This window comes from Rhinolophus sinicus, chromosome 12 (genome assembly GCF_057876585.1).
Source record: "Rhinolophus sinicus isolate RSI-liver-muscle chromosome 12, RSI-T2T, whole genome shotgun sequence".
NCBI lineage: Eukaryota > Metazoa > Chordata > Mammalia > Chiroptera > Rhinolophidae > Rhinolophus > Rhinolophus sinicus.
In genome coordinates, this window is record NC_142512.1 from 7,055,764 (window position 1) to 7,078,389 (window position 22,626).

The 22,626-nt window shown below is 52.3% G+C and overlaps 1 protein-coding gene and 3 non-coding genes across 8 annotated transcripts; all 4 read left to right on the plus strand.

The window, feature by feature from the left end:
• Positions 1 to 311: 311 nt before the first annotated feature.
• Positions 312 to 22,193, plus strand: TRPV2 (transient receptor potential cation channel subfamily V member 2). Of its 5 annotated transcripts, XM_088801903.1 has the most exons (21): positions 312 to 627; positions 2,406 to 2,645; positions 4,739 to 4,872; positions 6,389 to 6,682; positions 7,272 to 7,570; positions 8,932 to 9,105; positions 9,534 to 9,689; positions 10,286 to 10,381; positions 11,255 to 11,325; positions 11,819 to 11,984; positions 13,565 to 13,631; positions 13,738 to 14,075; positions 15,056 to 15,183; positions 16,095 to 16,174; positions 18,123 to 18,761; positions 19,148 to 19,239; positions 19,633 to 20,290; positions 20,524 to 20,572; positions 21,019 to 21,090; positions 21,481 to 21,561; positions 21,793 to 22,193. In XM_088801903.1, the coding sequence occupies exons 2-15, from the start codon at positions 2,443 to 2,445 to the stop codon at positions 18,206 to 18,208; spliced, it is 2,292 nt and encodes a 763-aa protein (XP_088658029.1). In that variant the 5' UTR covers positions 312 to 627; positions 2,406 to 2,442; the 3' UTR covers positions 18,209 to 18,761; positions 19,148 to 19,239; positions 19,633 to 20,290; positions 20,524 to 20,572; positions 21,019 to 21,090; positions 21,481 to 21,561; positions 21,793 to 22,193. The 5 variants fall into 5 exon arrangements, with proteins under 5 accessions (XP_088658029.1, XP_088658030.1, XP_088658028.1 ...); XM_088801904.1 differs by having other exon boundaries at positions 18,123 to 19,811; positions 19,932 to 20,290; XM_088801902.1 differs by having other exon boundaries at positions 18,123 to 19,239.
• LOC141569045 (small nucleolar RNA SNORD49) lies at positions 20,375 to 20,443 on the plus strand. Its single transcript, XR_012492439.1, has one exon. It is a non-coding gene; the product is annotated as a small nucleolar RNA SNORD49 (small nucleolar RNA).
• Positions 20,869 to 20,939, plus strand: LOC141569044 (small nucleolar RNA SNORD49). The gene has a single exon (XR_012492438.1). It is a non-coding gene; the product is annotated as a small nucleolar RNA SNORD49 (small nucleolar RNA).
• LOC141569056 (small nucleolar RNA SNORD65) lies at positions 21,650 to 21,722 on the plus strand. The gene has a single exon (XR_012492450.1). It is a non-coding gene; the product is annotated as a small nucleolar RNA SNORD65 (small nucleolar RNA).
• Positions 22,194 to 22,626: the final 433 nt, after the last annotated feature.

Below are 22,626 nucleotides of genomic sequence, written 5' to 3' on the forward strand. Positions count from 1 at the left end.
AAGTCCCCTCAAACTGTTGGGTGGGTGCATGGGGTGCATTCCCAGGGGCATGTGCTGGACTGAGCCTCTCCTCTCCTCTCTTCTCCCTGGGGGCCATCCACATCAGCTCTCCCTGCCAGTTCTCAGTCTGAGCCACATGTCTGTTAAGAGGCTGCGGTGAGGAAAGGGAGAGGCAGATAGGTGTAGTGGGGCAAGACCCCTCCACCATGCCAGCTCCCAGTGGAGGTAATGCCCCAGCACCCAAGGGTTGCCTCTAATTACCCCATCCCCATCTTGGGCCTCAGTGGCTAGACAGTAAGGGTGGGGAGGAGATGGGGCGCGTCTCCCAGAGCAGGGTGTGGCCAGTGATCCAGATGGTCAGTTGCTGAAGGCCACCCTGTCCTGACTGGGGAGTTAATCCCCAATCCCCACCAGGCAGGCTGGTGGGCTGAGGGCGTGGAACACCGAGAGGCAACAGCCCATCAGCCCGAGCTCCCAGTAGGCTGGGGAGGTGCTGCAGCTCCTGAGCTGTCAGGCCTCGCCGCCCCTCCCGGCTTCACTTCCTCCCGCAGCCCCCGCCGCCTCGGAGGCTGCGGGATCCCAGAGCCGGCAGCCAGCGGCCGCCACACCCTAGCTCAGCCGTGCGGGGTAAGTCGGACAGACAATTCCGGGGGCGTCTGAAGGGCGGGGCCCCCAAACCTGACAGTGAATGATGGGGTGGGATCCCCAAGTGGGTTCCTTGCTTCTGCAGCCCTGATCCAGGGTCTAAGTGGGGCTCCCGTTCCCTCTATCTGCACTGCTAGACCTCTTCCTTCCCCGCCAGGGTGGGTGGGGGCTCCAGCATGGAGGCAGGGGCTGGACAGACAGCTGTTGCTGCTGAGGTCTGTGGTGGTCTGCGGAGCAGCCAGGGAGGCGGAATGGGGTGGGGTGGGGTTGGGACATAAGCCAGCTAAACGGTGTCTGTCCCAGGAAGAAAGCCCCAGCATGGGTAGAAAGATGGTGGGTCAAAACTGCCTGTTGAGGCAGTCAGCCAGGTCCCCACCTCCCCTGCTTGGGTGAGAAAGTACCCCACCCAGTTTCCTCAGGGCTGGGGGAGCCCGAAGCTGGACAGAGAGAGCCCTGGCCCTGCCACCATCCCACCCTCTCCACTTCCCAACCCCGTGCTCTTTCTGTTCCCTGCTCCCCTCTCCCACCCTGCTGTCTCCCCACCCATCTCTGACTTTTTCTTTCTGCTTCTACCCACTGGGGGCACAGGGACTTCCTCTCATCCCCACCCCCCACTGTGGCTTACACCTTGCCATGCAGTGGGGGCTGTGGTTTCAGTTCTCTTGGGAGAGTGAGATAGTGCTGTCAGTAGAGCTCCGCCAAGGGCCTGAGGTGGGGCTGCCGCTCAGAGGGGGCTTGGGCAGCCAGCAAAGGGTCTCCCTCTCCACTCTGAAGCTACCAGAGACCCTAAGGCACAGAGAGGTGACATTTGATGCCGTCAGAGATGAGTCAGACTGAAAATACAGATGGGCCCCAAAAGATTTTAAGAACTGAAGAGGAAGTCATGATAGGGTGAGGTGGTTTTAGACCAGACTCTGCCAGCAGCTACCCTGTTTCCCCAAAAATAAGACCTAGTCGGACAATCAGCTCTAATGCATCTTTTAGAGCAAAAATTAGTATAAGACCTGATATTATATTATATTATATTATATTATATTATATTATATTATATTATATTATATTATATAGACCTGGTCTTATAGTAAAATAAGACCAGGTCTTACAGTAATTTTTGCTCCAAAAGATGCATTAGAGCTGATGGTCTGACTAGGTCTTATTTTCGGGGAAACACCATAGTAACCTTGGTAAAGTCACTTCCCCTTTCTGTGCCTTAGTTGTCCTGGCAGCAAAATGAGGGGTTTGATAGACTAGTGGTTTTCCAACGGTTTCCCCCAGAGCGCCCTCTCTGTGGTGAAAGACTGAGCGACGCACTCCCACCTGACAACTGCACTTTTATCTGTTGTGAATATTGACTACTGGGCAAGATGTTGTGTAGAGAAAGGGTTGTGCTGTTGATGCAAACATTTGTTATCCCTGGATCAGGAGCTGTGGCCTCTCATATCAGGAAGTCCCAGAGAGAAAGTCAGGAACAATCATGGCCTTTCCTATGGGACAACGTCAGAGAGGCCAACCTCTTGGGTCCCTGTTCCTACCCTGTTCCAGGACACAGCGCCATCCTCACGCCAGGAGACTCCTTCCCTCTCTTCCCTCTGCCTCCCTCCTTCCTCTCCACTTCCTGTTGGGCTGAGCTCCACACAGTGGGTGGTTCTAAATGTACTTAGCTTCTAAACTTCTCTTTCTGCAGCCCCAGCCAGACCTCCTACCCCTCCCTACCTGGGGCAGGGAGGAAAGAGGGGACTTTGACATCTCTGTCTCCATAGAGGTTCCAGCTGGACAGAGCAGCTTCCACACGTCAGGATGACCTCACCCTCCAGCCCTCCGGCTTTCAGGCTGGAGACACACGATGGAGGTGAAGAAGATGGTGCTGATATGGACAAAGGAAAGCTGGGCCGTGGAGATGGGCCACCCCCCATGGAGTCACGTTTCCAGGAAGAGGATCAGAACTTCTCCCCTCAGATCAGAGTGAATCTCAACTACCGCGGAAAGGGAGCAGGTGTCAGGTGAAGCAGCAAATGGAGGTGCAGCCCTAGGGCCCCTCACTTACATCAGAGCACCCCTGTGGGGTCCTCCATGAGGCTCTGATGGTTCTTGGGTCTGGCAGGCTGAACTCTGCTCTGCTTTCTGGGGTTGCTCCTTCTGGAAACTTCCCTATTCTTGGCCTTATGCTTTCTGAGGTGTTCTTCATAGGGACATACTCTTCCAGTTCCAAGTATTCAACTGAACTTTGCATCCCCCTGTGTGTGCCCTGGCCCCCACCCTGTCATGTCCCAGTGACAGATGGTAGCAGGATCTACACTCCAACCTGATGAGAGAGTCAAGGACATCTGTGTCCCAGGAGCTCCTGGGTTCTGCACCAAGGCTGACCCTGTCGCCCAGGGCATGCAGACGCTGGGGATTGTGGATGGTGGGCTTCTCCTGAGAGTCATCTTCACTTGGATTATCCTGTGGTCTCTACCAGTTTAGATTGTGTGAGCCCACTTCTAGCCCTGTGGGAAGGGTGTGGGGGTACACCTGCCATCCCCCTCAGTGTGAGGTCTGACATACGAGGTCTGACCAGGAGAAGTCTCATGGTTCGGGCAGGACTCTGTCAGAGAAGCCCCTTCCTTCCTCCTCATGCCTGGGACGCAGCCACCCGCTTTGGCTTCCCAGCCCAGACCCCCTATATTGTTTGTGCTGCAGGAGCACTGTCAGATTCAGACCAGGACAGGAGCGGATGCGTGCGAGGCTTTCAGGAGCTGGGGAGCCTCCCTGACAAGCAGAATGGGCCCCTTGATGCCCTTTGGTGTCTCAATCTGTGCCCTTGTGGGGCTTCCCTACCCCGAGAATATGATATTACTCTGTAACAGGAAATAACTTTGTCCAAATAGTCACTTCCCCTGGGTGGACTACCCAGAGGGCTCGCTAGTCAGCCACAGAGCCCTCTTGGTCATGTTGTGGCCACGTGGTCTACTGGGCAGATGATGGTGCATCTGACCAGGCCAGGCAGACATGCAGCTTCCTGGTGTGGGGGAGGCAGGGCCGGGTCACATGAATACGGCTTAGGACACTTTCGGATACGACTGATCCCAACAATCCCCTCACTCATCAGCGTTGACAACCCTTACTTGGTTGGCCCATTCCAGGGGAGTCATGAAACTAGGACTTGAGGGTCCCTAAAGTATCAAATAGCACACACACACCTTTGTTTGTCCCTTCATATATGCTGGTCATGGTGCCAGAACACCCCCCGCCCCATGAGCTTGTTTCTGTGAATAGTGACAAGCCCAGGAGGGGGTACTCCTTCCCCTTCCCTGTCACCAGACACGGCTAGATTCTGAAGAGCTAAAAGGACGCTTCTGGGACCTTTCCCGGAAGTGTGGCTTCTCAGTAAAACTCCAATGAGCATCTGATAGGTTTCAGTGCTGAGCCCATATGTCTCTGAGAAACTTCTGTCTGCCCAGCCTAGAGTTTCTCTGGGGTTAAGAGTCAGGGTCTGGAGTTAGTTAGACAGCCCCCATGGGAACCCGGTTCTGCCACCTTGTGACTTTGGCGAAGTTACTTTATCTCCTTGTTTGTCTAATGGAGAAAGTAGAGATTCCTGCCCCCGGGGATGAAGTGTGCATTAAAAGGTGCAGATACTCCATTATTAGCCCACAGTGGTTTCTGAGAGGATGAGGGACTTTTCTCGATTCCTTTGTTGAAACCAGCAGTGCATATAGCCCCCAACAGTCTGTGGGCACCTCCTATAGCCCCATTCCGACCCGGATCCCAGCTCAGGAGCCATGACAATTTCCTATGCTGAAACTGACACTGTGGGATTATGAGCCTATTACGAGATCATCAAGGCACCCGATGCTGAGAAATATCTGTGATGCCTGGAGCCACAGGGATGCTGGGGACCAGAGCTTTGGGCAGTCCCCCTCTCCCCTCCTGGGGCTCTGAGCACCTGGGGTCTCCTTGCTTTGCCCTGGGAGGGCAGAGGTCCTCAGAAAGGCTCCCATGGGGCTCCTGGACCTGCGGGGCGCACAGTGCTCACAGGGCTCCCTGAGATGGGGAGCTTTCTGGGGGGCCTGTGGCTCTTCTACAGCATCATTCACAAACTACATTCCTGCAGCCAGCTGGACCCAAACCGCTTTGACCGTGATCGGCTCTTCAGCGTGGTTGCCAGAGGTGTCCCTGAGGAACTGGCTGGGCTACCAGAGTACCTTCGCCGGACCAGCAAGTATCTTACCGACAAGGTGTACACAGGTAGGCCTGCCCTACGGGCCAGAGCCTCCATGTCTTGCCAGCTGTGCTGAGACTGAGTTGGCTGGATGGGCCTTGACCATGGTCAGGAGCCAAGGGGCTGGTGTTCTTTTTCTTTCTTTCTTTTTTAAGGGTGAGTGTCCTTAGCAGCCCTCCTGCCGGAATAGCTGCAGGGGGACCTTGCTGACAGAGCCAAGGACGCGGCTTATAGTCCTGGCTGTGCCTACCACTTTCACCCACCCCACCAGCTCCTGGCCTACCTCTGCCACCTGCAGCCCATTTCAGTGGCTGAATGGATTCTGTGGGGATCCTCAGTGCATTCCCTCTCCTTCCTTCCTTCCTTCCTTCCTTCCTTCCTTCCTTCCTTCCTTCCTTCCTTCCTTCCTTCCTTCCTTCTTTCCTTCCTTCCTTTCTCTTTAAATACAGCATTGTTGAGATATAATACACATATCATATACTTTACCCATCTCAGAGCACTCTTTTCCCAAAATCTAAATATCTTTATTGTTTGGGCTGATTGGAAAAATAACTTGTGCATCCTAGAAGATTCATAACAATGAAATGCATAAAGCTGAGGGTAAAAAGTCTGTCATCCCGGACCCCTGTTAATAATTTGGGATACATCTTTTCAAACTATTTAAATATGTTAGGTATATAAAGAGGGTGCCAAAAACATGTATACACATTTTAAGAAAGAAAAAAACCTGTATTAAAATTACACTGATGAGCACCACTTTGAGCACCTCTTGTAATTGCAGAAGTCAAACGTGACTTGTATTCATCTTTTGTTATCGGTATATATTGAGTATTTTAATTTTAATACAGTTTTTTCCTTTCTTAAAATGTGTATACATTGTTTTGGCACCCTCTGTATTTACTAAATGGAGTTGTGCCATGTACACTAATTTTTGTAATGTGCTTTTTTTGCCCCAACGTACTACATCTTGTAGTATTGTCCATTGCCATATGTATGCCTCTAACTCAGTCACTTTACAACTGCAGAGTTTTCCATTGTTTAGATTTACCATCATTTCATTAACTAATTCCTTATTACTGGCCATTTAGATTAGTTTGTAGTTTTTGGCCTCAGCAATACCATGTGCCAGACCCTCTGTGTGCTAAGCATTTTGTATATAATTCTATTTGATCCTGACAATAACCCCGGAATATCCCCATTTTACAGTGAGAAAAACAGGTTAAGAGAGGCCAAGTGACTTGCCTGAGGAGACAGAGCCATTAAGTGGTAGAGCCACTGAACAAACACTGCTCGGAGTGTTCTTGTACAGACAACATTGCACGTAGGACAAATTATGTCTTAGAAACAATTTCTCGGGCAGAAATGGTAGTCAGTGGAGACTCAATACCCTGCGTCATGGCTATGCTTCCACCAGTCATGTGTGGCAATCTTTTTTTATCCTCCCCAGGAGCACTTTGGAGCCTGGGCTCCCTGTGCAGGCTGGCAGGCAGCCCAGCCGCTCCAGCCTAATCACCCTGGTGCCCCTCCCCCCTTCCCCCACAGAGGGCTCCACAGGGAAGACGTGCCTGATGAAGGCCGTGCTGAACCTTCGGGATGGGACCAATGCCTGCATCCTGCCGCTGCTGCAGATCGACCGGGACTCTGGCAATCCCTGGCCTCTGGTGAATGCCCAGTGCACAGATGAGTACTACCAAGGCCACAGTGCCCTGCACATCGCCATCGAGAAGAGGAGCCTGCAGTGTGTGAAGCTCCTGGTGGAGAATGGTGCTGACGTGCATGCCCGGGCCTGCGGCCACTTTTTCCAGAAGAAAAGCCAAGCGACTTGTTTCTATTTTGGTGAGCAGTCTTTCTTGGTTAAAGTGAGGCACAGAGGGGGGTCACACGGTTAATGGGTAGTAGAGCTGGCCCTTCAAACCAGGTCTGTCTGATGCCGGGACCCCTGCTTCTAATCATTAGGTGGCTTGCAAAAGCCATTTGTCTTAAGAGATGTTTGCCATTGTCTGGCCAAAGAAGCTCACCACACACCCAAGCCTGGACCAGGGCTGGGGAATGGTTGCTAGAACTGGCCTGTGACAAGACTCAGCCAGACAGGGCCTGGCTAACGGGCGTCTGTGTTAGGCAGCAGTGGGTCTAGGCTCTGTTGAAGAAAAGAGAGAGAGGCAGGGGAGATGGGGACCTTGGTGATGGCAAAGAGCTTTGGTCCCCTCTCCCTTGTGTCAGCACCCACAGGGCTGCATTTACCAGCACTCATAGGAGAAGGCACTGCTGCCTTACGTGGGGCCTGGGACCCCAAGACTATGCTCCATCCTTTCCTAGGGGTGCTTGACCCATTTCGAGGAGGCCTGGCCTTCTGTCTAAGGAGTATGAGGTGGAGGCAGGTGGAAGCTGGGAGGTCTGAGTCTCAAGCTGCCTCCTTGGCTCCCAGGTGAGCTGCCCCTGTCTCTGGCTGCGTGCACCAAGCAATGGGATGTAGTGAGCTACCTCCTGAAGAACCCAAACCAGCCTGCCAGCCTGCAGGCCACTGACTCACTGGGCAACACGGTCCTGCATGCCTTGGTGATGATCGCAGACAACTCGGCTGAGAATAGCAAACTGGTGATCCAGATGTACGACAGCCTCCTCCAGGCTGGAACCCACCTCTGCCCCACCGTGCAACTTGAGGACATCTCCAACCTGCAGGGCCTCACGCCCCTGAAGCTGGCCGCCAAGGAGGGCAAAATCGAGGTGAGTGGCTGGCCTCCCCTCCCCACCTTTCCAGGAAGCAGCAGGACTCACCCTGAGATTTCTACAAAAAGAGCCTGGGGTGGTGGCCTAGATCAGTGGTCTCCCCGCTTTTCGAATGAACACTCCTATTAGTAAGAACATTTTCAGCACGCATGTGTGTATTTATTGATAAACTATATCTGAACTTACATATTACATTTAAAACACAGGGATTTAAAAAAAAATCATTTGGGTTTCTTGATTAGGAGACAGTCTTTTCATATACTTGCCTATTCTGCTATTAAATTTACTCTTAAGTTTTCTTCATCTTGATCAGTAAGTATTCTTTGTAATGAACATATTAGCATTTTGTTTACTATAACAGTTCCAAAATTTTCTCCCAGTTCAACATTAATTTTTATGATATTTTTTGCCACACAGAACTGTTACATTTTTATGTATGTGAATGTAATTATTTTTTCCTTTAGGGTTCCTTGGTTTTGCTATTGCTTAATCCTTTTGCAAGGTTATATATCTATAACCTTATGTGTATGTTATATCCATATTTTCTTCCAGGCTTTTACAGTTTCATTTTTAATGCCTAAAATTTTGATTTATCTGGAAGTCATTTTGGTCTAACGAGTAAACACGATCCAGCTGTACCTACCATTTTCCAAATGGCTCACCAGTTGTCTGATCCTTACTGCCAAAGCTGGCTTCATGGGTACACAACCGTGCAGTTTACAAAGGGGCCTATGCTTAAAATTCAGGTGTTTTTGAAGGCTAAGATAACAATAAACATAAGTAGAAGTTTTGCTATTTTATTCCTGCCCTCCAAGGTTCCTGGGGAGTGGGAACCTCCCTTTGTTATCTATGTGGCCTGTGGAAGCTGCTCCTCAACCTGGTCTTCCCTTCCCCCCCATTCCTCATTTGTGAAAGTAAATTACTTCTTCACCTGTTTGGGTTAGTGACTCTTTCTGGTCTGTTAAAAGCTCTGGACTCTGACCACCAAAGGGCACACACATGGGCAGCTGGTAGCCTCTGATCTCAAGGGTCCTTAGGGACCCCTGGGCTGGAGTTCCCTCTGCCGTGTGAGGAGTCCATGCAAGAGGCCAAGGGGCAGGAGTGGGGAAGGAAGAGCCGTGCTGGCTGGCAGACCTGGGCATATGTGGGCAGGTAGGAATGTCCACACTGTGGCTGAGCATGTGTAGATGTATGTAAAAGTTTATACATACAAGGACCCATCTGTACAGTGTGTGTGCACGTGTCTGCTGCAGCTCTGCAGACAGTGGGTAGCTCTGCTGGGTGCTGAGTGTTTCCCAGACTCCCAGTCAGTGCTGGGAGGTAGGCAAGCAGCCAAGCTCACGTGGCCTGCCCTGCAGATTTTCAGACACATCCTGCAACGGGAGTTCTCGGGACCGTACCAGCCCCTTTCCCGCAAGTTCACCGAATGGTGCTACGGGCCTGTGCGGGTGTCGCTGTATGACCTGGCCTCTGTGGACAGCTGGGAGGAGAACTCAGTGCTGGAGGTCATCGCCTTTCATTGCAGAAGCCCGGTGAGCCTGCAGGGGCAGGGGTGAGTGGAGGGGGCCTGGCAGAGCTCCCTGCAAGGTCCACAACTCAGGCTGTCTGCTGGACCACACCTGCCCTATTCCGTGCCAGTGGGAGTGTGGCTGCACGTCCTTGTCCCAGTTGTTGGGTCCACACTCATTCCACACTCCAGTCCCACCCGAGTGGAGATCATACCAGGGTCCTGGTGGCTACCACTGCGGGCCTTTCGTTGACCAGCACCTGCTCTGGACCGGAAGGAGAAGCCCTGGGTCACTCCCTAGCCATGACGGTGTGGCGGCGGCAGGTGGGGAGGGTTACTTGGGGCTCCCCTCTCTCTCCCCTCCATTCCTTCAGCCCTTGCATTGAGGCCAGCATGAGTGGGCCCCTACGTATACCTGCTGAACGGACCCTGGCTCTCACATTCCCACCCCAGCACCGACACCGAATGGTGGTTTTGGAGCCGCTGAACAAACTGCTGCAGGAGAAATGGGACCTGCTCATCCCCAGATTCTTCTTCAACTTCCTGTGTTACTTGATCTACATGTTCATCTTCACCGCTATTACCTACCACCAGCCTGCCCTGGAGAAGGCAAGGCTGGGCCCGGGGAGGCGGGGCACATGGTAGGGAGACCTCTTGGAACCAGCCCTGGGAGGAGCTGGGGCAGGGATGACCACTTCCACCTTGCAAATGCTGACGCTGAGGGTTTGACTGCTTGAGTGATGTGCTCAAGCTCTTACCCAGCTGGTGATAGCGTGGATGCCAGCAGCCCAGGAAGAACAGTAATAGTTAATACTTAGTGTATATCATATGTGAGAAAGTATTCTAAGTGATTGACAGGTGTTAGCTTATTTAATTCATGTTCACAACAACCCTCTGAGATGATGAACTATTATCATCCCCAGTTAACAGTTAGAGAAAGGAGGCACAGAGAGGTTAAGTAACTTACCGAGGGTCACACAGGCTGTAAGTGGTGGAGATGGGATCTGAATCCAGACAGTCTGGCTCCCAACCCCATGCTCCCAACCACTATGCACTGTGCCTCTCAATAGACTAGAATCCAGGGGTCCTGCCCCGGAGCCCATGTTCCCTCTACTGCTTCGAGTGGCCTCTCTACAGCTCAGGCTCTCAGCTGTGGCTCTCAGAAGGTGGGCTGTTGGTGGTCCTACCCAAGTATCTCTTCACAGGCCCTCCTCCCCATGAAAGTGACAGCTGGAAACTCCATGCTGTTGTTGGGCCATATCCTGATCCTGCTTGGGGGCATCTACCTCCTCATGAGCCAGGTGAGGGCTCCTCCTATCCCCTCCCCCCACTCCCCCTGGCTCCCAGTCCACCCAGGAACAAACCTAGAACTACAAGGAACCTCAGAGTGAGTTAACCACAGTCCCTTTGTTTACAGGGACACCAAATCCGATAGCTGGTTGCACCCTGACCTGCGTCCTCGCAGTTGAAGGCTTTGCCTTCTGGGGCTGGGTCCTCTCCCTGCTATGCTTTCTGAGGTGCCCACAGGGTAGCAAATGGCTCCTATGATTCCTTGACAGTGCCCGCTCTGCTCCTAGGGAATCGAGCTAGAAGCCCCCACCAGGTCCCTGGGCGGGGGCATTCCTCACTCAGGGAGCACAGAAGAGTGGGGGCTGGCGGGGCTCAGCCCAACACCCCCAGCAGGGCCTCTTCAGTTGAAAATGCTGCAAACTTGCAGGAGACAAGCTGGGCCATGGCATTGAGACTCTCTCAGAGGGGGCAGAACCTGGGCACCAAATCCAGGTCGGCTGGAATACAGGGTGGCTCCTGGGAGGCAGGGAGAGGGAGAGACAGGAACTCTCCCCCTCATCATATGTACTACATGAGTTCTTCACTTGGATCCACAAGGAGCCAGGAGACCCCTGGCATTCCCTGGGTGTCTGTGGGTTGCTGCAGATGGGATCCAAATGTTTTGGAAACAGGATCCAAATCTTAGCGATCAGCAAAATTCATGGGCCTCTCCAAAAAGTCAAAGCTGCTGCCAGAGCCCCCGGTGTGGTCTTGGCCAAGCTCCCACAAGGCCAGCAGTCAGGGGCATAGTGGGAACCTGTGCTGAGGCCCTGAGGGCCCGCAGGGCTGCTGTCGTGGCCTGGAGAGCCGGTTTCACTCCCTTGTCCTCCTCCCTCCCCCCGCAGCTGTGGTACTTCTGGAGACGGCGTCTGTTCATCTGGATCTCGTTCATGGACAGCTACTTTGAAATCCTCTTGTACGTGAGTCCTCACTCCTCCTTCATCTCAGGCAGAGGACACCAGGCGGGCTTTAGAGGGGAGGACCCAGGGCCAGGGAGCTCCAAGGGGTTGGGACCAGAGCACAGGCCAGACTCAGGAGTCCGGCTGTCCAGCCTGGGGCTCACTATACACGTACTCCCATTCTTGTAGATCATTTACCAAGTTCTTGCTATGCACCAGTGGAGCCTGGACTCTTTACCTGTCTTGTCTCATTGAATCCTCACAAATGCTCAGGCGTGATTACTACATATTACCCCTATATTACGGCAGGGGGGTCTGGGGGTGAATTCAGGCCCCAGGGATTAAATAACTCGCCTGGGATGGAGGTCAGGACCTGACTGCGTCCAGACAGATGGAGGACTTATCCATTGGACTGTCATGGGAGAGGCAGTGGTGGTCAGCACTGGCCAGTGGGGGTGAAGGGGTCCTTGCCAGGTGGCCTGCAAGCTGACCCACACTCTGCCCCCACAGTTTGATCCAGGCCCTGCTCACGGTGCTGTCTCAGGTGCTGTGTTTCCTGGCCATCGAGTGGTACCTGCCCCTGCTTGTGTCCTCACTGGTGCTGGGCTGGCTGAACCTGCTTTACTATACACGTGGCTTCCAGCACACAGGCATCTACAGCATCATGATCCAGAAGGTGAGTCTGGGGTGACCCCGCTGCAGCCAGACTGGGAATGGCTGGACCCCACAGTTAAGTGGGATTCCTTTGGGCCTCAGCCGGCAGGCACCTTCTTCCACAGCTAACCTGGGCAGAGGAGAACCTAAGCATGTCTGCCTGTGCATCACGCACCCAGACACTCGCTGAATGTAAGCATGAGTATGAGCGTGCCCATGCCTGCTCTCACTCTGCATGCATGAGCCAACGCCTGCACGTGTGTTTGCAAGTGTCCACACAGGAGCTACATGCATCTTGCACACCGAAGGAGCAGAGACAATGCACACAAGCTCACCTGTGTGCCTGTGCCAAGGGACAGCTGGGCATATGGATATGCATTTATTTATTTATTCAACAAATGTTTAGGACGTATGTACTATGGGCCAGGCCCTGTTCTAAGTGTTGTTCACTAACAAAATAGACAAGTCCTTGCTCTTTTGAAACTGACATTCCAGTAGGGGAAATGGAAACACTAAGAAAACAAATGAAAATGTTACAGACTGCCAACTATGAAGGGAATACATAGCACAGTGTGATGGAGGATGGCTGGGCAGAGAGTGCTTCAGACAGGGTGGGCTGGAAGGCCTCTGTGAAGTCGTGACAGCTGAGACCTGAAAGAATGATTCAGCACAGACTCAAGGAAGAAGCATTTGAGGCAAAGAGAACAGGAAAGAAAAAGGCCAGAAGCAGAACAAGGCTGGAGTGCGTGAGACAGAGCGAGGAGACTGGGGAGAGTGAGGGAGAGGGAGGCAGGTCGAGAGGCCCTGAGGTTTTTAGAACATTTTTAAATTGTGGTAAAATATACATAACAAAATTTACCATTTAACCATTTTTAAGTGTACAGTCACATTGTTGTGCCACCATCCCCACCATCCATCTCCAGAACTTTTTCATGATTTCAAACTGAACCTCTGTACCCATTAAACACTAACTCCCCATTCTCACCTTCCCCCGCCCCTGGCAACCACCACTCAACTTTCTGTCTCTATGAATCTGATTACTCTAAGTACCTCATAAAAATGTAATCATACAGTTTTTGTCCTTTTGTCACTGGCGTATTTCACTTAGCATAATGTCCTCCAGGTTCATCCATGTTGTAACGTGTCAGAATTTCCTTCCTTTTTGAGACTGAATAATATTCCCTTGTATGGATACACTACATTTTGTTTATCTATTCATCCCTCAATGGACCCTTGAAAAGGGAAGCATCCACCTTTTGACTATTGTAGATAATGCTGCTATGAACATGGGTACACATATATCTGTTTGAGTTCCTGCCTCAAATTCTTTTGGGTGTATACCCAGACATGGAATTGCTGGATCCTATGGTAACTCTGTGTTTAATTTTTCTGACCCTGGAGGGTTTTAAGCAAGAAAACCGTGTGATCTCATGTAGATTTTTAAAAGACCCTTTGGCTCAGTGTCGCTCCATAGGGCCCAGTGTATGCAGATGTTTATGTGTGTGGAGGGGATGGTGTGTACATGGAAACCCATTCCGAGGGTCGGGGGGGTCATGTCTGGTGGCCCACCCACCCACCCCGCTCCTGGCGCGTGTGTTCTAGGTCATCCTGCGGGACCTGCTCCGCTTCCTTCTGGTCTACTTAGTCTTCCTCTTCGGCTTCGCTGTAGGTAAAGGCCCCCCTCTGGCCCCTGCTCAACCCTTGCCCACCCTGTATGCCCTCAAGTCTGCCCATTGGCCTCCCCTGGCTGAGGACCCCCTTCCACCCTCCTGCAGCCCTGGTGAGTCTGAGCCGTGAGGCCCGGGGCCCTGGGGTCCCCACAAGCTCCAATGCCACGGAGGCACTGCGGCCCCAGGCAGGACAGGAAGGTGAGGAGGACAGCTCGGCCCCGTACGATGGCATCCTGGACGCGTCCTTGGAGCTCTTCAAGTTCACCATCGGTATGGGCGAGCTGGCGTTCCAGGACCAGCTGCGCTTCCGCGGGGTGGTGCTGCTGCTGCTGCTGGCCTACGTGCTGCTCACCTACGTCCTGCTGCTCAACATGCTGATCGCCCTCATGAGCGAGACTGTCAACAGCGTCTCCACCGACAGCTGGAGCATCTGGAAGCTGCAGGTGCCCGGGAGGCTCCTCTCCCCCTGCCCAGGTTCTGTGGAAAGTGGGCAAGACTCAGCTGAGCTGGGCCCCTGCAGCAGGGCCAGGGCCCCAGGCGGGCTTGCCCTTGTCAGGGTCTCCATCAGCCACTCCTTCCTTCGTAGGGCTGCTGTGAGGATTGAATAAGCTTAGCTCTCAAGCCCTTAGGCCAGTGCGTGGCACACAGTAGGTGTTCACTGTGTTAATTATTATCAGCATCATGATTATGAAGTATTTCTTGAGTGCCTGCAATGGGGCTAGACATAGTTCTAGGTTCTAAACACACAGCAGAGATATTAAAACAAAGTCTGCCCTATGAGCTCCCATTCTGTGTTTATCGTATGTTAAACGGGCAGTTTGGTGGGTGAGGCAAGCAGGCTGTGCAGTCCTGGGGCTGGCCCGGCTTGGAGGAGTTGGGGGACCAGAGGTCCCTGAAGCTGGAGGCTGATATGACACCCACCTAAAGTGGAAGCAAGAGCTGCTTCTTGACATGGGAAGGGTGAGGGGTAGGTCTGGGCAGCTGGTGCAGAGAGAGCCTTGCCCAGGAGGCTGGAGTGTGTTACCAATTCACTGCTCACCCTGTCTCTCTGAGCCTCCGTGTCCTCCCCTGCAAAGTTCTATGTTCTACCTACCTCGAATGCCAGTGGGAAGGCACTTGTGTGGGGTAGAGCAAATGAACCTCCTCACCAGGTGGTGTGAAATTCTGGAAACTGTAATGATGCAATAGCAAGTAATTGCTGAGCACTCTTTATGTGCTGACTTCTCCCGAACTACCAGATACAGTGTCCTCAGTCTTTAAGTGAGGAAACGGAGATTCCCAGGGGGTGAGGGCCTAACACCACACAGGTCATCAAAAGTTGGAGTGGATTCCAATCCATGCGCTTAGTGGACTTTGGGTTGTACTGGAAAGTGCTGTGTTGCATCTTCTTGACTGCTCTATCCGATGCGTCCTTTGTCCCCAGAAAGCCATCTCTGTCCTGGAGATGGAGAATGGCTACTGGTGGTGCAAGAGGAAGAAGCAGCGGGCAGGTGTGCTGCTGACAGTTGGTACCAGGCCGGACGGAAGCCCCGATGAGCGTTGGTGCTTCAGGTGAGTGAGAGGGCAGGGAAGGGCAGCTGGTGCCGCCAGCCTTAGTCTTCTGAAAACCAGGCGACCACTGCCATGACCCAAGGCTGCTGGGAAAGGAAGGGCTTAGGAGTGCTGGGGACTCTGCCCCGCCTTTCTCCCCCCCCCCGCCCTCCCAAGGCGAGGTCAGGGATGCTGGATCTCATAGGCCTGGGGCTGCCACTGCCTGGTGCCCTACCTGTCTGGCCATTGCCTGTCCCACTGGCTGAAAATGAAGGTCTCTCCCTCGTGGTCCCTGACCTATCCTTCTGGCCTGAAATGGGGTACAATTAGGAGGCCAAGAAGCCAGAGGGACACTCAGGTTATAGCACAGCAGCCTTGCCCTGGCTGGTCTGCTCTGCCCTCCCAACTCCCTCACCTGGCCACGGAGGCTACAACCCTTCCACAGGGAACAAACTCTTCCATGCCCAGGGAAGGCATGGGCACTGAAAGAGGCAACCTGGTGACAGATAGACACATTTTCATGAGGCAACAGTTAAGCAAGGAGAAGGGAGGGTCTTAGGCATGTAGAGAGTAGCGACATAGGGCCCCAGAACCTGGGAACGCAAAGGCATACCTGATCTGAACTCTTCTCTGGATGTTCAGGAAACTCAGGTCACTGTGAACAGTCTGAAGGGACGGATGCCTGTTCTTCCATGTGGGCACCTGGTCCAGAGGGCAGCAGGCTGATAGCTGCAAGCATAGGGCTAGAGGGGATCGTGGGTGGCCCAGTGTCCTGTGCAGGAGGGCAGAGAAACCTCACCCTCCTTGCAGTCTCTTTGTCCACTGGAACGTCTGTTCAGTCCACCCACTCAGGAGCTGGGGCCCTTCTCCTGGGGCAAAGGTGGCTGCACCGTTGGCATCCTGTAGCCTCAGAACTGCTCTGTCATCCTCAGGGTAGAGGAAGTGAACTGGGCTGACTGGGAGAAGACGTTGCCTACGGTGTGTGAGGAGCCTTCAGGGCCAGGCATCCCTGGTGAGTAGCCTTGGTGAGAGGCTGTGCGTGTGTGTGTGTGTGTGTGTGTGTGTGTGTGTGTGTGTGTGTGTGTCTGCCTGCCTGCCTGCCTGCCTGGCCACACAGCCACGGAGAGTCTGGGGCAGGATCTCTTCTGTGGTTACTCCCCAGCTCCATTCATTTAAAAAGACTGACGCTGTTAAAGTGGTGCTTCCTTCCTGTCCTTTCCACCCTCACCTCTTAGCTGGCCTGTTTTCAGGCAGTCACCTGGGAAAACCTCTGAGGCTGTTAGTACTTTCACCAGCCCAACCTTCATCCTGTCCTGCTTCCCGCCTCTTCATCTCCATCCCCTCCTCTTGGCAAGTTCCAATCCACTGCACCCTTTGCCCATTCAAGTGCCAGTCCTGGGCTGAGCCTGGAGAGCCAAGTTAGGGAGGGCCCCCTACTCAGCCCATAGCTTAGGTGGCATCTCCCTGAGCCCCCACTGGCTCGGTCCCGGTCAGCCTTGCTGACTTGAGCACCTGAGCTTTCCCCCACTACACGAGCCCCCAGCCCTTTCCCACCTCCAGCTCCTACATCTCTGAGGAGAAGCCGCTTCCTATGCCTTTCCCACCTCTCATGGCCTGCGTCTTCTCCACTCTAAAACGGCCTAGTATGGCAATGGCGCCTCCATCCCCACCCTGCTGCTTCTCACCAAGAGTGATGCCTGTTCCGAGGACTAGGTCTCTCCACAGCATTCCATTTCTGGAACCTTCAATAGCTGCTACCCTATCTTCCGTTAGCTCTCCTCCTCTCTCATTCATTGTCCGACAGACTCCACTTGCTTGTGCCTGTAGCCCCAACCCCTCCTACCACAGCCTGCTGTGTCACCCATGACCGCTGTGCAGGGGCTCCTCTGGCCTCCTGCTCCAAAGCTCAGCTGGTTTCCTAGGCTCCTGGGTCCCTGACCAAGGCCCTCGCAAACCCATGTGTTTCCTGCCCACCCTCTCTGTGTGTCTTCCTTAATTCTGTCTCCCGTCCCTGCACTGTCAAAACTCTGAACGTTACTTCACTCCTCCTCTTGCCTCAAGCATTCCACACCCCAATCCCACACCCCACTGCCTGCTACGGCCTCCAACTGGACATGCCCAACAGGAATAGCCTTGGGGCTGCACTAGCAGGCAACATGTATGTAACCCCACCCCCTCCTCACCCAGGTGGGAGGCCTTGATGGTTTCTGCCCCCACAACCTCTGTCTGGTGCTGTGTCCTCCAGGCTGCCCAGGCCGCCACTTGGCTTCTCCGCCCTCGCCCCTCATTTCTCCTGATCCTGCAGGGCTGCTCATCCTGCACCCTGACCTCCAGACAAGTCTTTCTGCTTCAGGTTTATCCCACTCCAATTCCTCAACGTAGACAAAAACTACACACGGCCCTCATTACACTATGCCTCCCACTGCCTGGAAGGCCATACTCGTCAGTGTGGAAGTCAAAGACCAAAACTGTTGTCCAACCATTCCCCACACCTCCCTCCATGTGACAGCCAGCCTGTCTACCATGCTTCTTGTTCTCTGCTTCCCTTGGCCCTTGTCTGTGCTGGAAGTGCCCTTCCTGCTCCTCTGGGTGTCCAAATCTGCCTCCTCTCTTACGGTTTGGGTCCCCTCTCTCCTATGAACTCTCTAAACACCTAACTCGCACTTCCCTCTAGCTCTTCAGCAAGCCTCAGGTGTTCTGGTTTCTAATGCAAAAGGCTGTCACCTCCAGAAACCTTAAGCTCCTGGCAGGAGGCCCCTCACTAGCACAAGGCAGGAGTTCAGGAAACGCTTGTGGAAGAAGGGAGGCAGAGAGAGGGATTGCTGGGGACTTCAGAATCCCCTGCTGTCACAGGTCATGATGTGGTTTCATGGCTATGACCTCCTCCTGTTTCCCTAGCACTTGCCTCCTGAGGACACACCCCAAGGGCCAAGTCACAGTGCTTTTCATCCCATTTACAGGCACCATGAAGAACCCTGCCCAGCCCGGGGAGGACAGTGCCTTGGAGGAAGATCATCTGCCCCTCCAGCTCCTGGAGTCCCACTGAGGGCCCAGATGCCGCAGGAGGCAGGCAGGGCAGAAACGGGGAGTATCTCCAGCCCTATCTGATGGCTCTGGCTCCAGGGAACTTTAGTGGCAAATATAAATAAATATTTTCTCATGACTGACTATCCTGGAAACATTATTTGAACAAAGTTACTATGCCCTTGGGCTGGTCAACATCTGCATGACTCTGTGGGCACAAGCCTGCGTCTGGGGCTGGGCTGTTCCCGCTCTGGGCACAGGACATCCTCACCTGCTGCTCCCAGCCTCAAGACTGTTGTGTTCCTGCGTGCAGGTAGCTGGCTGAGGTGCTGTGCCCGTTGTCATGGCAGACATGGTGGTGGACATGGGCAAACACAGCCACCTCTTCTCCCTCCCCCACAGCCTCCAGACACCTCCAAGATGTTTCTCCAAGCCTTTGAGCTCCTTGGCTTAGGTCAGACTCTGGATTATTGCCTTCTCTCCCCATTGGGCTTCCTGCACAGTTTTCACCCCTGTAAGCCATTCTCTGCAGGGCAGCCAGAGGGACCTTCCCTTAGGAAGAGAAGAGAAGCATGGTACGTCTGTGTTCTGAAGGCTTGAGAGGTGCCCCAGTGCTCACAGGATGCACTAGCTGGCATCCCCAGCCCTCTGCAGTTTTGCCCAAGCATTTCCAGACACCTCTTCTCCCACACCCCTGCTGCCCCCCATGTTGTCCTTGGCACTTTCAACAAATTCTTCATGGAGGCTGATGGACCTCCTGCGTGTCTCACCCCTTGACCTGGCTCTCGCTGGAAACCCCTTCTGCAAATAAGATCCTACATTTATTTCTAAGATGAGCTCAAAAATTGTCTCATTATAACTTTTCCTATTTATTCCAGTCAAAATGAATTGCTCTCCCTTAGGGTAATGCGAGTTTATAAAATGTGTATGCATGGATTGCATTGTTTTTTTTTTTTTTAAGTGGGAAAGACCTGAGCATGTTCATATGCTGAAAGGAAAGCATTAGCAGGTTTCCACTGCTGGTGAGACAGGAGCATGGATAGAGAAGCCTGGGTGAGTCAGAGGAGAAGGCTGGCTCGCTCCTCAGAGGTCATTCTAAGGAGGAGGTGAGGGCTGTCAGAGCGCAAGGGTGGAGCGGCCCCGCGGGTATTTTGGAATATTTGTGGGGGGAGAGCAGACTGGCAATGCTTCTTACCGTGTTTCCCTGAAAATAAGACCGGGTCTTACATTAATTTTTCCTCCAAAAGACGCACTAAGGCTTATGCTCAGGGGATGTCATCCTGAAAAATCATGTTAGGGCTTATTTTCAGGTTACATCTTATTTTCGGGGAAACACGGTTGAATTAGGAGCAGCTACTGCCCAGCCAAGGCTCTGCAGGGTTTCCAATACGTTATCTCATGTGATTCTCAGCACAACCTTCTGTGGCGCCGTTGTCTCCTTTCCAGATGAGCAACCGCAACCTCACAAAGGATGAACTTGCTCAAGGTCACGCAGCGAAGCAAACGCGGGGCCAGAGCTTAGACCCAGCAACCGCGTTCCAGCCCCTGCGCAGGCGCCCTCGCACCTCGCCGCGCGCCTGTGGCCCAGAATTCCCGAGGCAATGGAAGAGACCATCGGCTGTACAGTAGGGGGGAAACCTTGGGTGGCATGGAGCCTGTATTGTTAAATGGTGTGGAAGTTCCTGTGAGTCTTTGTCAGTATCACCCTCCCTTCTGTGACGAGTGGAATGTTCCAACTCCTTAAGGGCCTGGGACACAGCGGAAGCAACCTTTTCATTAAAGCTGTTATGGAGGTGAGTTGTGTTTGCCTCTGGCTCTGGTAGCTGGTTGCAAAGGCAAATGAGCTAGTGCCTTTCAGATTTTTGGAGGATGTTTTCGGGAAGCTTAACTGGAGGGCGGAGGGTGGCTTCGCCCACGTGGGCTTCCGGGCAGGCGCCGTGGCCGGGTGTTAGGGACTGGCAGGGCCGCGGTGGGCCGAGGCTCACGGACAGCGTGCGTGTTTGACCTGCAGGCCCGCCGCCCTCGCTGGAGCCTGAGGAACCCGAAGGCCGGGACCCCTTTTCCTGGGCTCGCCGTAAGGAATGAGCAAACCCGAGAAAACGGGGTATGTCGGGGTCTAACTGCACCGGAGGGCGCTGCACGTGGGTGGTGAGGGTTGTAATGGGACCACGAGGAAAACTTGCTCGACTGTCCTGATGATACTAATACTAGGAAGTGCCGTCAGATGCGATAACTGACGATTTTTATGCCTCTGACCGCAGTCGCTGAAACCCCGACAGTTCAGTTGCCTGTAACTACCAGAATTTGTCCTAAATGCACATCCGTCTAACATTGCAGGTGGCAGACCCGCTGCAGAGTATCGAAGTCGGCAGCATCCCACCCTGAGGTAAGGCCTAGTCTAGGTAGGGTTTAACACGGAACTTAGCTGTAGCGTTTGTTACTTTAAATGCTCTGAAATGGCCTGGTATAGTTGTAATTTTTATGTGTTTAACATAATTATGCATTACTTTGTTGCGTAATTGCAATGGAAATGGCTGCCTTTAACCTGAAACTGAACTGCAGCGATCTGCATAAACAAACTCCATTAAAATATCCCCTGGCTGTTTTTAAGGGAACATTTAGCATAATTCCAGTTAATGTCCAGGGCTCTGGAGCAGTACTGGGAGTGGAGAGGTGCTTGACTGCTCTGATGAAATCACTAATAGGAAGTGCCGTCAGAAGCGATAACTGACGATAACAATTCCTGGCTGACTGCAGTCAAGTCCTCACAGGTTGCTGGTGCCAGGAGTAAGTTGCTCTGAACTGTGACTCTTAATTTCTATATTCACTCAGGTTGCAAGTTAGTGAGGGACCGGCAACCATTCAACAGCTGAGTATTGGAGTGGGGAGCATTGGCCTTGAGAGGTAAGCTTTGGTCTGCAGAGCGATTAGTGGTGGAGGGTGCTTAGGTGTTAAGTTGAATGATGTAAAATTACTATTGGTCAGATACTGGCAGTGGAGCAGAGTGCAGAGCAAACTCAGGAGTTCCTTTTTTACCTTATGGCTGTATAATCCCGAGCAAATTGCCGGAATACTATCAGATGTAGTTTTCCTCCTCCTTAAAGAGTCTACGGTTTGTGATGTTTAAAGTACTGTAACTAAATGGTTACACCCAAGAAGCAAATTATGACTAAGTTCTTAAGGACTTTTGTTTGTTAGGATGGACGTAGATTTGTAGTTGAGGCTATGATCAGAACTGCCTCCAGTTCTTTAGCATTTGCTGTCTGTCTATGGATGCTCTATTCACTCCCCCAGGTTTTGAGTGCTGAAGGACGATTGGTACCATTTCAAAGTTGGTGGTGGCAGTGGCAGCGGCTGCTCACCCTGAGAAAAGAGGTAAGATTTGATCTGGACAGTGGCTACCCCCGTGGTAGAATGAATGAGCAGCTAGTTTTGTTAAAATTGATTTGTAGAAAAGGGTATCAAATGATGAAATCACCCAAAATAGCTGGAATTACCGGCAGATTGTGTAGTGGTGAACCTAAGGTTTTCTGAAGATATCTTTTATACTGTTGAATGACTGTTGTTTGGAGTAGAAAGTAAAACTGATACTTAGTTTCTTTGCAGGCTAATTTCCCAGAGAATGGTCAGCTGTGCTGCCACAGGGGCAGAATTTGAAGTCCCAAGGACCAGTAGTCACCATCAACTTGGACTCTGAAAACCAAGGCTTCAATTTTTGGTGTAGAAACATGCCCACCTTGTGCTGAGTATCAACAGGCCATTCTTACCAACATGGAGCTGAGAAAGGAATATGGCAACCTTTTCTAGGACAGGCACTTCTGGTGTCATTAAATTCATGAGCTTTCTAGTATTATCCCTTGCTCAAAAAGGAGCTCCTGTATGTAATGTACATTTGAATGTATAAATCTGTTAGATTGGGCAAGGGTCTGAATTCCTTAAGCTGGAAACATTTCCTCCTGAAATTTCCACGCATAAACTAACATTGTAATAAAGGATGGTCTTTGGTATTGGTTCTTAAAAATGTATTTGAAGAAAAAATATTTGATCACTGCTGTCAAATATTAGCAGTCCAGGTATGAGCATTTATCAGCTTCCCTGTGGTCAGTCTGAGCTGTCTTCCCCATAACTTCAGATTTTGAGGGCAAAAATCCCATAGCGTTTAAGGCATCCATACACTTGAGTATGCTCCCTCTAGCCTGCTTGCCTTGCCAAATCCTTAAGCAGTGCCAGGCAGACCCGTCTTGCTGCCTTCCCAGTCTCTCTGGACTTGCTGTCTATACTTGGGTCTAGGTCTTGCTTATTGTACCTAGAAGGGATTTTTTTTTTTTTTTTTAAACTTGGGCCTTGGATAGGGAGGGTTAAAACCTTGGATAACTCTTGAGAACTTTCAGTTCTTCCACCTTTCCTGAGGCACTAAATCTGCCAAAAATTTATAGGAAG

Coding starts and splice junctions, on each gene's coding strand:
- TRPV2 (XM_088801901.1), top strand. CDS start 2,443: ATGACCTCACCCTCCAGCCCTCCGGCTTTCAGGCTGGAGACACACGAT. Junction 9,690..10,285: donor ACCAGCCTGCCCTGGAGAAG/GCAAGGCTGGGC, acceptor ATCTCTTCACAG/GCCCTCCTCCCCATGAAAGT. Junction 10,382..11,254: donor TCTACCTCCTCATGAGCCAG/GTGAGGGCTCCT, acceptor CTCCCCCCGCAG/CTGTGGTACTTCTGGAGACG.